Source organism: Gavialis gangeticus, unplaced genomic scaffold (genome assembly GCF_001723915.1).
Source record: "Gavialis gangeticus isolate Ggan-Ray unplaced genomic scaffold, GavGan_comp1, whole genome shotgun sequence".
NCBI lineage: Eukaryota > Metazoa > Chordata > Crocodylia > Gavialidae > Gavialis > Gavialis gangeticus.
Genome location: NW_017728998.1, coordinates 41,552,218 through 41,566,745, shown reverse-complemented (window position 1 = coordinate 41,566,745; position 14,528 = coordinate 41,552,218). Strand labels below are relative to the sequence as shown.

General features: G+C 41.2%; 1 protein-coding gene across 2 annotated transcripts in view; it reads left to right on the top strand.

Annotated features, from left to right (window-relative positions):
* Nucleotides 1-14,528, top strand: part of MBTPS1 (membrane bound transcription factor peptidase, site 1) — a 58,414-nt gene that overhangs the window by 24,897 nt on the left and 18,989 nt on the right. For both annotated transcript variants that reach the window (XM_019505754.1, XM_019505755.1), the window contains exons 11-18: nucleotides 253-414; nucleotides 1,514-1,658; nucleotides 3,011-3,199; nucleotides 3,801-3,973; nucleotides 10,186-10,301; nucleotides 10,805-10,961; nucleotides 12,308-12,432; nucleotides 13,395-13,472. In XM_019505754.1, the coding sequence (XP_019361299.1) occupies nucleotides 253-414; nucleotides 1,514-1,658; nucleotides 3,011-3,199; nucleotides 3,801-3,973; nucleotides 10,186-10,301; nucleotides 10,805-10,961; nucleotides 12,308-12,432; nucleotides 13,395-13,472 (1,145 nt within the window). The remainder of the gene's footprint in view (nucleotides 1-252; nucleotides 415-1,513; nucleotides 1,659-3,010; nucleotides 3,200-3,800; nucleotides 3,974-10,185; nucleotides 10,302-10,804; nucleotides 10,962-12,307; nucleotides 12,433-13,394; nucleotides 13,473-14,528) is intronic.

The window sequence follows — 14,528 nt, the reverse complement described above, 5'->3', positions numbered from 1 at the left end:
ACACCTTCCCCATATGCCACTCACATCCCTTTCCCATGCCTAATTGGCTGCTCTGCTTTCTGCTCCCTGCCCTACCTGTGTCTGTGTTCCCTGTTCCTCCTCAGTCTTCCAAGTGTTTCACACAGAGGCTGCCAATCCCACAGGTGGGCCACCCCTGGATTAGAATATGTTGTTTTGTTTTATCATTTTATACTTGATAAGACCAGAACAGGACTTGCCAAATCTAATATTAATAACTATTTCTCAATTTAGCACAATTCAGAAGCGTGAAATGGTGAATCCAGCTAGCATGAAGCAGGCTCTCATTGCATCAGCGCGTAGGCTTCCTGGCGTAAACATGTTTGAACAAGGACATGGCAAACTGGATCTTCTTAGAGCTTATCAGATTCTCAGTAGCTATAAACCACAGGCCAGGTTGGTTTTCATTATTAGTTAAGTAGTATCCTTTTGTTCTTTCAAAAGAAAGTTCCATGTGTATTGTTCAGCTAAATAGTCTACATTGTGAGAAAAGCTTGCATATAACTTAGAATTTCAAAATTGTAAGTTTATATGCAAGTCTAATCAAGTCTAATGAACTTGCACATAATTTACGATTATTACTGTAAGTCTAATGATCAGAGGTCAGGAAAACAGAACTTACGATGACAGGCTGAGAGCCTTGGGGCTCTTTAGCCTGGAAAAACACAGGCTCAGGGATGACCTGATGGCTACCTATAAGTTTATCAGGGGCAACCACCAGTTTCTGGGGGAACGTTTGTTCACCAGAGCGCCCCAAGGGATGACGAGGTCGAACGGTTATAAACTACGGCAAGACCGTTTCAGGCTGGACATAAGGAAGAATTTCTTTACTGTCTGAGCCCCCAAGGTCTGGACCAGCCTGCTGTTGGAGGTGGTTCAAGCACCTACATTGAACACCTTCAAGAGTAAACTGGATGCTTATCTTGCTGGGATCCTATGACCCCAGCTGACATTCCTGCCCTTTGGGCTGGGGGCTGGACTCGATGATCTTCCGAGGTCCCTTCCAGCCCTAATGTCTATGAAATCTATGAAATGAAAAGTCTTCGGTCAGAAACCACTGTAATAACCCCAAAATTAGAGACCAAGAGTGTGAACTTGTCTCTTCTTTCTTATGAAAACTTCTAATTTTTCCTTCTTTTTCTGGATCAGTTAAAACCTCATGGTTTGTAGTGGAAGATTTGATATAGCATTAAGAATAATCTTTTGAGTAGCACAATAAAATAGATAAATAATTCAGTTTTAGCTAGACATTGCAAGATCATTTTTCTGGGCTAAATTGTTTATTTTTTCTTTCCTTCTAAAATAGAGAGTGAATTTTTTTCACACCCAGCTTTATCATGTTATTCATGTTGGTTTTTAATTTTTTTTTAAATATCTCGATAACAGCAGTAAGAGTGACTAGAATTTGCATGTTTTGCTTCTATTTAATATTCCAGTTGTATGAATACAAAGGTATTTATTTAACTGTATGCGTGTATGTATGCATTTATTTTAGTTTGAGTCCCAGCTATATTGACTTGACGGAGTGCCCCTACATGTGGCCTTATTGCTCCCAACCTATTTACTATGGAGGAATGCCGACCATTGTTAATGTTACCATTCTTAATGGTATGGGAGTCACTGGGAGAATCGTAGACAAGGTAAGACTTATGCATGACTTGGAAAAATAGCATGCCACATTAAAGTACTGTTGCAAAATAGTTCTTTAGTGAAGATCATTTCAGTCATAATTCTAGCAGAATAAATTTTCTGACTAGGAAGGGTGCCTCATTTCGTTTCCTTTATTTTTAAAAGGACGGTATCAACTTAATGAAAGTAGACATAGTAAACTGGTAACATCTGTTCTCTAAAGATTGCACTGGGGTTAATTCTTATTGTTGGTTTAGCTCTGTAAAAACCCTTCTAATTTGAATAATATGATATAGAGTCATCTTTATATTCCTGACAAGCCTTTTAATGCGTTAGGGTACTCAAGCTGATCATGCCTATGTTGTTTTCTTGTGCTGGAGCAGAGCAGTCTCAGTGGAGGGTCATTAATCTGTATATTCTCCATTATGGTTCAAAATCTGAGTATTGACCTTTCTCAGGACCTTCTGCAAAGACTGTCAAGTTACCTACAGTTGTTAGTGTGTGTAAATTGCAGGTAAATGATCTTAGTTTTTGTGGGTCAGAATGTATTTTAATGTTGCCATTACGCAGAATTGTCTTCTAGGAATAGAAACATTTTATAAGATACAGTGCTATTGAGCAATTCCTAGTCTATTCCAAAATTGAAGCTTCCTTCAAAGTTACATTGCCACCTCTCAGTAATACAGCCAAAGCTAACAATCAGACCATCATAACTTGAATAGAGCTGCCTTAGGCATCACCCTTTCTACTGCTGTGTTGTATCTACTATTCTAGTATGCAGGGCCCCAAAATAACCAGTCCATTTTTGCTGAGCACAGTGCAGAAACTGATTAAAGACAGCCTCTGCCCCGCAGTGCTTATAGTCTAATTCTGTGGCCCTCAATCTTTTGGTCCTGTGGGCCAGATTAGGTCCAGCATGCCAGGATCAGGTGTCATGCCACTTCTCTTGGCTTGGGTGGCAGAAGGCCACACAAGTTGGCTCCATATGCTCAATCTAGCACACAGGGCCATGCTATCTAGCCCTTGGGGCTCCCCCTTCAGGCTCAGAAATTTGACAGCAGGGGAATGGCAGCTAACTGCCACCCCTTCTCCACTGCCAAATTCTTGGACTCCTGAGGAGCCCTGCAGGCCTGATAACAGGGCTCTGTGGGCCAGGTGTTGAACACCCATGGTCTAAATAATTGGTGCAGGGAGTACTTGATAGCTGGCTTCTAGATTTCTGATTATGTTCATTTAGCACAATTTAATTTAAAAAATTATTTAGATTTTAAACAGTATATGCAAAGTATAGTGTATTTGCATTGCAAATCTTTTCACCAACATTCCTGAATGTTTACTAACACCTCTTATTTTCACTCTGCAGCCAGACTGGCAGCCCTATTTACCACAAAATGGGGATAATATTGAAGTGGCTTTCTCATATTCCCTGGTGTTATGGCCTTGGTCAGGATATCTAGCAATATCCATCTCTGTGGCAAAGAAAGCAGCATCTTGGGAAGGCATTGCTCAAGGTCATGTTATGATCACAATATCATCCCCTGCAGAAAATGAAGTAAGCTTTCCTTGTGTTATAATTATCTCATGTGATATATCAATGTTTAAGTGTTTACTTTAATTCTGTAAGATAAAATACCATTTGATTTGTGATCAGAGAGGAAGAGATTATTGAAGAATGGACTAACAGATGAGAGCACGATCAAGCCATGAAATGAATGCTCTTAACCAAAAAAAAACAACCTGCCCACATGACCAAATCCCTAGTGAGGTTAAACTAATATAAAATTAAGTACTTTTTATGAAAAAAGGGGTTGCTAATGAATAGAATTTAATTCTCTCCCTTCAAAAGAGCTCTTCAAATTCTTGAAAACTCTTTAAAATGTCAAATGTGTAAAGCAAACAGTACTATATTTTGATTTCTGGGTATGCTTTCACTTAGTATAGAAAAAGTGTTGGAGCACAGTGTTACTTATACTGGTTTAGACCTCTTAGTTGCCATTTTTGGCACTGGCATAGGAAACTAGATCCTCAGTGTAGTGGATAGACTTGCCAAATAAAGGTGGAACATAAGTTCTAATTTTAGACCTTTGGAAGTTTAAATAAAACTATGAACAGTGTATTGGAAAAAATTATTTTGTTTTTGTTTTCTCTTTCAGTCTAAAAATGGTGCAGAACAGACTTCAACTGTGAAGCTTCCAGTAAAAGTAAAGATTATTCCCACCCCTCCTCGTAGTAAGCGAGTCCTTTGGGATCAATATCATAATCTCCGTTATCCACCAGGGTACTTCCCCAGGGATAATTTGAGGATGAAGAATGATCCCTTAGACTGGTGTGTATCTTAGATTTTATTGATAAATACTCAGTATTTCCTGTAGTTTTGTTTCTTACTACTGTATGTTGATAGCATGTTCTATCATGTTCCTCTAGAGAATTTAGTATATTTTCAGCATCATTCTTTGCAATAATTTCATGGAAGACTGCAATCTAGAATATATTCCTGGCCTGTGTCTGTGGTTTATTAGTAAATTACGGCCAGCTTTTTAAAGAAAAAAATGAAGGATGACATTTATTTGGAAATTTAATTTTTCCTCTTTCAAGGTTTTTAGAATTAGATAAAATTAGGGCTCTCAGGGGATCTCAGGAGGTTATATAATCCCTGTCTAAACCCTTCTAGTCAGCAGTTTGTCTAACCTCCTGTGTAAGACGTCCAAGGATGGAAAGTCCACCATCTCTGTGTAACTTGTTTCAGTGTTTAACCACCCTCATGTTGGGAAAGCACTTTCTCATATAAACTTCTTTGCTGCAATTTAAGAGCATTTCTCCTTGTCTTGTCCCTTGTAGCCACAGAGAATGGTCTTATTGCCATCCTCCATATAGCCACCTTTCAGGTATTTGAAGACTGTTATCGAATCTCACCTCAGTCTTTTCTTCAGACTATATTATTCTAGTTCTTTTATCCTTTCTGTGTAAGGCATGTTTTCCAGATCTCTCTACATTTTCATTGCCCTTCATTGGACTCTAATTTTCCCATGTCTTCTTTGAAGTGAGGGCCTCAAAAATAGACACAGTACTCCAAGTGAGGCCTCATCAGTGTCAAATATACAGCAGCACAATCGCTTCTCTTGACTTGCAGGTGAAACTTTTGTTCATACAGCCCAGCATGCTATTGGATTTTTGCAACAAGAGCACAGTATTGGCTTATTCATTTAATGGTCCATAAGAATCCCTTCTCTGCAGTGCTATAGCCTAGCCAGTTGTTCCCCAGTCTAAATTTAGGCATGCAGTTGTTCTGTCCCAAGTGCAGGACTTTTCATTTGTCCTACTAAATTTCATATGCTTTATTTTGGACTGTCTCTCCAGTTTATCACCAACTTACCATCCACAAATTTTTCTAAGCATGTACAGTACTCAATCCCATAGTTCAGATCATTAATGAAGAGATTTCGTAGATTTCATATACATTAGGGTCTGGAAGGGACCTCATGAGATTGAGTCCAGCCCCCCTGCCATAAGCAGGAAGTCAGCTGGGATCAAGTGACCCCAGCAAGATATACATCCATATGTTTTTTAAAAGAGTCCAGAGTAGGTGCTTGCCAGACCGTGGACACTCACATTGTAAAGAACTTTTTTCTTATGTCTAGTCTAAATTGGCCTTCCTCAAGTTTATGGCCATTAGACCTTGTTATCCCTTGGTGAAGCTTTGGTGAACAGGTGTTCTTCCAGGTCTTGATGTACCCCTCTTATGTAATTGTAGGCCGCAACCAGGTCCCCCCTGAGCCTTCTCTTCTCCAAACTGAAAAGTCCCAAGTCCCTCAGCCTCTCCTCGTATGGCCTTCCCTCCAGGCCTTGGATCATACGAGTGGCTCTCCTCTGGACTCTCTCAAGCTTCTCCACATCCCTCTTGAAGTGGGGGCCCCAATACTGGATGCAGTACTCCAGCTGGAGTCTCACCAGGGCTGAGTAAAGCAGGAGGGTGACTTCCCTGGTTTTGCTTTGGTGTGCATCCACCAATGCATCTCGAGTTTAGTTTGCATTGTCAGCCACAGCATAGCATTGGTGGCTCATATTCATCTTGTGGTCAGTCAAGACCCCCAAGTCCTTTTTGGTAATGGTGCTAGCGAGTGTAGCACTACCAAGCCTGTAAGTATGTTGAGGGTTCTTCATACTGAGGTGCAGCACTTTACACTTCTCTACATTGAAGGCCATCATGTTTTGGTTGGCCCACCTTGAGAGCATGTCCAAATCGGCCTGTATCCTCAGCCTGTCCTGCGATGTGACTGCCCTCCCCCATAATTTGGTATCATCTGTGAACTTGGCCAGTTTGCATCGGAGTCCTGAATCCTGATCATTAATGAAGATGTTAAAGAGTACTGGCCAAAGTACTGAGCCGTGAGGGACTCCACTGGTCACCCTGTGCCACGTTGATTTGCTTTTGTCAACTAGTACTCTTTGGGTCTGACCCCGTAGCCAGTTGCCTAGCCATTGGACCATAAGATGATAAAGGCCACAGTTCCCCAGTTTGTTCCCCATGATGTCCTCATGGTTAATGTCAAAGGCTTTCTTGAAATCCAGATATACGACGTCCACATGATCTCCCTTGTCCAGGGCACATGTTACCTGGTCATAGAAGGAGATGAGGTTGGTCAGGCAAGACCTGCCAGTCCCAAAGCCATGTTGGCTGGCATTCAGATGCTTGCCTTTCGTTAAATTGGTGTTGATAAATCCCTTGGCAATTTTTTCCAGGATTTTTCCAGGGATGTACATCAGACTGATTGATTGGTCTATAGTTCCCTGGGTCATCCCTCATCCCTTTCTTGAAGATAGGGACCACGTTCACTCTTTTCCAGTCTTCTGGGTCCTCGCCCGAGTGCCACAAATTTTCAAGTATCTCTGAAATGTATCTATTTGAAATATATCTTGTGGAATGTATTGATGTCTGCCAGCTCCTTCAAGACTCTCGGGTGCATTCTGCCTGCGCCCACGTATTTGTGAATATCCAGTTTCTCAAGGTGTTCCCTCACTTGATCCACATCAATTTGTGGGACTGTCACCTGCTCCCAGAATGGTTTGTGTTTTTTCTGCAAGTGTGATCCTCCTGGGAGGGTGAAAAACAGATGCAAAAAAGTCATTTAGGAGACTGGCCCTTTCTTGGGAGTCAGATGTCAGTTGCCCTGTTGGATCTCACAGGAGCCCAATGCTATTTTTGATCTTTTTTCAACTTCCCACATATCTGACTTTTTGTTGTCCTTGATTCCCATAGCTAGCCTGAGTTCGGTTTGTGCCTTGGCTTTTCTCAGCCACTCTTTACAGGTGCAGGCTAGTACTGAGTAGTCCTCTTTGGGGTTGCTTCCTGTTTTCCAGCTGGTGTAGGCCTCTCTTTTGAGTTTAATGAGGTCCCAACAGTTCCTTGTTCAGCCAAGGGGCTTCCTTGCCCATTGACTGCATTTCTTGCAAGATGGTATGGCTTTCCCCTGTGCTTCTAGGGTTATGGTTTTTGAGCGAGAACCATTCCTCGTGTACTCCCTTTTCTAGGAGGGTATGGCCTCTAATTGCCTGATTGACCAATTCTATTAGTTTGCAAAAGTCAGCCTTCCCAAAGTTAAGGACTTCTGTTTTACTGAGGGGTTTGCCTGCTTTTCGGTGAACTACGAATGTGACCAATTCATAGTCGCTGTCACCAAGCTTCCTCTCGATCCTCACATTGCTTACCAGGTCCTCCCCTTTGGCCAGGACCAGATCAAGTAATGCCTCTCCCCTAGTTGCCCCATCAACCTCCTGCGTTAGGTAGAGATCATCAATGCAAGTGAGAAAGCTACGCGACTTGTCAGATTTGGCTGAGCACTCATCCCAAGAGATGTCAGGGAAGTTCAAGTCCCCCATGACAATCATGCACCAGGAGTACGCGGCTTCAACCAGTTTCCTATTGAATTCCCGATCTAGTTCTTCCCCTTGGTGGGGAGGTCTATAGTAGACTCCTACAAGTATGTCACCCTCCCCATGTTCTTCTCATGTTTTGACCTAGAGGGTTTCAAGATACCCTTCCTGGTTAGAAAACTCAACCTGCAGGCAGGTGAACTGATCCATGACATAAAGCAACACCCCCACCCCTCTTCCCCACACGGTCCCTCCTGTACAAGATGTAACCCTCTAAAGCCACCAGCCAGTCATAGGTGGAGTCCCATCAGGTCTCTGTAATCCCTACAAAGTTATAGCCATTTTCACATAGGAGAAGGGCCAGTTCCTCATGCTTATTTCTCAAGCTCCTGGCATTCGTGTACAGGCAATTAAGTCTGCCATGAGAAGCCCAGTGCTTCCCTGAGGGGTGAAACGGGACCTTTCCTTGGACTGTTGCCAGAGTGGGTTCTCTTGGGCTGCCCAACTTATTGGTAATGCAGCTGACCTAACCTGGGCCAGAACTGTTAATAGACTGCCCATCCCCCAGTGGTCTTAGTTTAAAGCCCTGTCCAGAAGGTCAGCCATTCTGGCTGATAAGAGATTCTTCCCTTTCCAGGTGAGGTGGAGGCCATTTCTTCCCAACAGTCTGCTCTCTCTGAAGTGCAGACTGTGGTTGAGGAAGCTAACCCCTTCATGATGGCACCATTACCAGAGTCTTCTATTCACCTCACCGATGCACCTATCCCCCTGGAGCCTGTGTCCTGTGACTGGGAGGATCAAAGAAAATACTATCTGTGACCTCAGCCTCCAGAGCCCTGTAGTCCTGCATGACCCAGCCGGGACAGCTCTGTGCTGTATCATTGGCATCCACATGGATGAGTAGCATGGGATGGTGGTGGCGTAGCATGGAATATTAAACAAGACTGGACCCAGGACAGACTTCTGAGGAACACCACTAAATATGTCTTCTGATTAGACATTGAGCCATTAATGGCTACTTGTTTGTCATGGTGATCTGACTAGTTACATATCCACTTTACAGTGTTTTCACCTATATTGTATTTCCTTAACTTACTAATGAAAGTTAAGTCATGGAAGACAGTGTCAGGAGCCTTGATAAAGCCAAGGTACATCATCTCCTCCTCTTAATTTACATCCACCTTGTCATAGAAGGAGATCAGGTTGGTCAGACATGCCTTGTGCTTAATAAATTCAAGATGTCTGTTCCTGATCACCTTCTGCTCCAGGTGCTTAGAAGTAGATTTCAGGCGTCAAGGTCAGACTGGTCAGTGTGTAATTCCACAGTTCTTTCTTCGTTTTCTTAAAGATGGGTACTGTATTTGACTTTTTCTAGTCATTGGGACCTCGCTTGATCTTCAGGATATTTTCAAGGATAATAGCCAATGCCTTTTGGTATTACCTCAGCTGGTTCCTTGAGTACTTGAGGATACATCCCATCTCCCTGTTGACTTGAAAATACCCAGATTTTCTAAATAATCCCTAATCTTGTCTACTATTCCAGGGTGTTTTGCTTACACAGGTGAAGGGAGGGGGTAGGAGGAGAGGAGAATCCATGAGAGTCTTTTGTTTTGTTTTTTGTTTTTTATCCTTTATTTTAACATGTGAGTGTGGTACTTCTCATTTGCCTCCCTTTTACTGGTAGGTCAGTACAGGCAATGTTCACTGTCTGTACTGGCACCAGAGCTGACCTGAGCAGGGTGCAGGACCCGTGACAGATCAACCTATGCAGGGCCCCCATCCCCATTCCAGTCCCATGTGCCTTGGACCCAAAGAAGCTGCTGCCACCACCTGCAGCGGCCATGTCAGCAGTGGGGTGGGGGGTAGCAAGTGACTGGGCATGAAGCCGGTGGTGGTGGTGAAGAGTTGCCATGGCCATTCCTCCCAGCTCTGTAGAGCCCCCCAAAAGCTCAGGGCCTGGGGCAGTCTCCCCAATCCGCCCCCTTTAGGGACAGTTCTGACTGGCACTCAATCATTAGCGTGGATCTGACTAATAAAAATGCCTTTCATTGATTCCTCATACCTACAGGAGTCTGTATGAGGGTAAAAGAGAGCTTACCCTGGTGTCTGGTATGAGTAGAGGGGAGAGCTACAGGCAGTATGTGGCAGGAAGTATACAGTGAAACACTAGGGTGCAGGATGGCTGCCTCTGAATAACTGCCTGGTGCATAGGGATATGCTGTCTTTTTCTTAGAAGGGCTCTTTGCAAATGGCCAGGAGCTGTTTCGGGCTGGTTTCAGCAATTGTCTAAAGATAGTGCTGCTTATGTGCTTCATCACTTGAGAGCTGAAGCTGCTCTCACTGGCTTTTCAGTGTGCAGAAAAAACTAAGAGCATGTTTTTAATGTAGTAGCTTTCCTGAAGTAGAACTAAAAAAATTGCAGATGTAGTTTGTGAGTAACTCAATTGTTAGTTTGATTGTATCATTTAATGTAATATGATTAGGGATCTACTCAATTCACAATTTTGCAATTTTCGTGGAAACTGCAAAATCCTGGAATCCAAAAATGATTGCGGATGGAAAACTAGAGATCCTGATTGGAAAATACCACTTGTAGACTAGAAGATATTCTATAGCACAATGATTCAGTTTAAGTTTCTGTGTGGTATTATTGTTTACTTTTATTAGGAATGGTGACCATATCCACACAAACTTCAGGGATATGTACCAGCACCTGAGAAGCATGGGCTATTTTGTTGAGGTTCTTGGTTCTCCATTTACATGTTTTGATGCTAGTCAATATGGTAAGTATCAGAGAACTTCATTGTTTGCATTTAATTAACTTGCTTTAGGAGCTTTAAAGGTATTGAGAACATTGGAAAAAACACAGTAGAATAAAATTTAGTAAGAAGATAATACCATAAATTTGTTTTTAATTATGCAGAGTAAGCTTCACCATAGCATTCTCTGTTCGTGGATTGAGGGTAGGGTAGCTACTTACTGCAGAGCCATAGAATTGTCTAGTACAGGTCAGCTCTGGTAGAGTCTGTCCCCCCACCCCCCAGTTGGCTGTGGTGCACTCTACAGTGTACCTGCCCTCTCCATACAGTATCTTCCTGTGTAAGGGGGGCAAGGGAGCATTCTTCAGGGATTGCAGGGTGGCTTCTTCAGATCAGATTTTGGACGCATTAACTTGAAAGCATGGAACGCTTGTGCTGATGCTGCCTCACTGTTAGGTCTCAAAGTAGAGAGAACACTACTGATTGATCCTTCAGACATTTTGAATTCCTTTGCTCCCTTTACGTAGGGACTTTATTGATGGTGGACAGTGAAGAAGAGTATTTCCCTGAAGAAATCACCAAACTGAGGAGGGATGTTGATAACGGACTCTCACTCATAGTATTCAGTGACTGGTACAATACTTCAGTAATGAGAAAAGTCAAGTTCTATGATGAAAATACGAGGTATGAGTTTCTTTGTGTTCTTGTGAGAATCAAAACACGATTGCTGCCTATAAGGAAGGTACTATAATGAACTGCAGTCGTGTTGGCTTAGTATTTGCAGTATTTTCCATAGTAAGAATAAGGAAGAGAATGCTGGCAATGCAAAATTACCTTTATCTTTAAAACAAAGAGGTTTCTGAGGGGAACTCCTATATGTGCCATCCAAGGTATTAGAATATCAGATAGGGGTGCACCAATAGAGATTTTTTGGGCCATTTAATGATAGCTGATTTTAAAGGAGGCATATCAGCTGATCCAGGGGCACATGCCCTCCTGGGGTGCATAGAGTGGTGGGAGCCAACCCTACTCCCTGCGCCCCCTGGACGAGCAGTGGCTCTATCCTGTGCTCCACCCTGCATGCATCCACTGGGCATTTATTGGCCACATCAGACAAAAAAAGCTGATTTCCAATGCAGTCAATTTTCTTTATATTGGTGCTGATCTGATATCAGACCAATGTATCAATATCGGCACCTCTCATATCAGATAACATAGTCAATTCATATAGTTTGTAATTTATGATTTCTTTCCTATTCTTCCTAAAACTGACAATTATTTTACTACTTTGGACACTCATTGCTTTCTTTCTTCTCTTTATATTTGGGACATTTACAGATTATATCATACATAAAGTTCTTCATCTAAAGACGGCAAGTGTTCCAGATGTAAATAGGATAGAGAAAACAATGAATACATAGAATACAGGTGGTATGACTTGGCTAAATTACCCAGTATTTCAATGTGTTGGATGTTTCCCTATATTTTATAAAGGGGAGAGTGTATTGTTGCTTCTGATTTAAGGAAAAATTAGTAGTTTGAAAATTAAAAAATAACTAAGGATAATCATCTATTAGTTTCAGAGAGTTGCAGAGCAAGGAGATGCATAGTGCCTGAGTTGTCCTGTTGACTGTTGGATAAACAATATTTTATTTATTGAAGGCTGTTACTTTTCATTTTGACAGCAAGCCACCTTTTTAAATGATTTGATCTTATCCTAGCCAAACCTAGCATGCATCTATCAAAGAGTTTATTTATAAGATGTTTTATGTCCTCTTCTAAAGCACACTACGAAGCTGGAACATGTTAAGATTCTAATTCCTTTTCATTAATTAACTTATTTTGGGTTTTTCAAATTGACTTTCAGTGGGATTTGGGAATACAAGTCACTTAATCATGTTTTACATTCTTGCTTCTGTTTTTGTTTTAGTGAATTCTGGATATCATGCAGATACGCCTCATTTGTTATTGAGCAGAGTGTACACTCCCCCACATACTAACAAACTGTGCCATGTTTAAACTTTTTATAGGCAGTGGTGGATGCCTGATACTGGAGGTGCTAATATTCCAGCTCTCAATGATCTTCTTTCTGTCTGGAACATGGCCTTTAGTGATGGACTATACGAAGGTGATTTTACCATGGCAGGCCATGAAAGTAAGTAAAGGAGTACAGTATTTAACACTTTCAGGAATTGTATGTTATTGGTGCCATTCTGGCTTTTGTGGTTTAATAATACAGTTCTAAAATTGCATCGAAATTTTGTGTAAAGAACCTACTGAAAGTTCTTAAATTAATATCCATATAATAAACAATGAGGTAAAGTTTACAGATCAAGTATTGATTTGTGTTTGTATTGTTTATTATCATTTTATTTAAAGACTATTTGGTGTGTTCTTTTTAAAAATTCTATATTTCCAGTTACTTCAAAAACTATCCTTATTTTGACCCCCCAGTCAGATAATCTTTAAATGTTGTTTAATGCATCTTGTCCTCTTAGTCTTCTGAGTTGAGTTCCACCCATAATAGATTGATTGAAATTTATGTTTCAATGTCCGAGTTTGTAATTAAGAGAACTTCTGGTTAAAAGACTGGAACTGACCTTAGAAGCTCTGAGTTTGTTTCATGGCTCTAGTGACTTGTGGCATGTTGCTTCATTTGTTGGTGTCTTGACTTTGAATCTTCTACATGCCATGTGTCCTATTTTAGAACGTAAGTTCTTCTGTTTAGGGAATTTTTTTGTTAGGTGGTGACTGGTGCTACCTTGCAGGGTTACTGTACTGCAAATACTAAACTCCTTGTTACTGTTTTTAATCAATTATATGGGTGTAACAGTGGTTTGTAAAGGATAAATCAATGTAAACCTCTCATTTAGGCTTCTAAAATAGGCAAATATTCTTATGAAATACATGAAGTTAAGTAAGTGAAATCTATGCTTTGGAAGTGCCCTAACTGTGAAATGAAACTCACATCCCCATTTGGTGTGCAGATTATATGGTGATTTTAATCAAAATATGAGAACTCAGGTATGTCATTTTGCTGATATTTATACCTGAAGCACGTAGAGCAAAGTGTCCTTGTTAGCTTGTACGTTATATATTGCACTTACTGTTTTTCAGTGAACTACGCATCTGGTTGTAGTATTGCTAAATTTCCAGAAGATGGCATTGTGATTGCACAGACTTTTAAGGACCAAGGTACGCAGTTGCATATCTTCATAGAAATTTCTAAGTAGATATAAAGATGAACTTGTAAATAAGTGCCAAGGTTGCCGCCAACATGTGGAAAGGAAAATTCTTTGTTGACAGACAAATTGTTTATTTTTTTGCAGTACTCCTTACTTAGAATTTGGTGCATGAACAGTTTGCACAATAGTTATAAATGGGTAAATAACACTTTTTTTTTTAAATGCAGTACAGCTACATGCAACTATATATACAGGTATTTATTGAAGTTTTGCTGTATGCATCTATGTAGATGTGTTTCCATGTAGGTATATAAGAAACTTGCTTTGTTCAGGCTATGATGATTTAATTCAAGCCATTGTTCATTCTTTTCTCTTGCATATTTAGTTAAAATGATAGCTGAAGCTGGACAGTCCTTGCAGTTAATTTTAGGCTTTTGCCTTTTGACTAATGTTTTCTTATATATCTTCTATTTTTTTAAATCTTTTGCTATGTCTTAGTTACAGGGTTTTCTTTCCAAAGCTGTAATCAAGTGGTAAATTTTTCTCATGGCTATGGCTGATTCTTTGGATGAGTATCACACTTCTGTTAGCCAGGAGAGTGTCCTTCAGGGTTCATTTTCTAGCATGTTATTTACTTTCTGTAAATTCTTATGTATGCTTGGATATAACTTTTTTTTGTATATGTAAGCAGTTGCAGATGATATGTGTATTATTATGACTGACGTACTTCCATCCTCTTCAGAAAAGTTTAAGATTTTCTGAGTTCATTTTGTGGGTGATGATTAGGATATAAAAGAGGTGGTTACTTTCCTTTAGCATTCTAATATTATAAAAGCCCAAGTCTGGCTGACGGAAACAGACAATCAGAGTGCTCCAAGCGGGGGGAAGTGCCGCCATGATTCCGAAGCCAGGCCGAGGACTGGACAGAGGGTGGAGGAGCTGAGGTCAGCAGCAAGCAGCACTGGCCTTGGCTCCTCCACCCCGCTCCCTGCAAGAGGCAGAACAGCGGCAGCATGGGACATAAGGTGGCAGCACTCCATCCCATGCCTCCCCGTCCCCCCTCCCC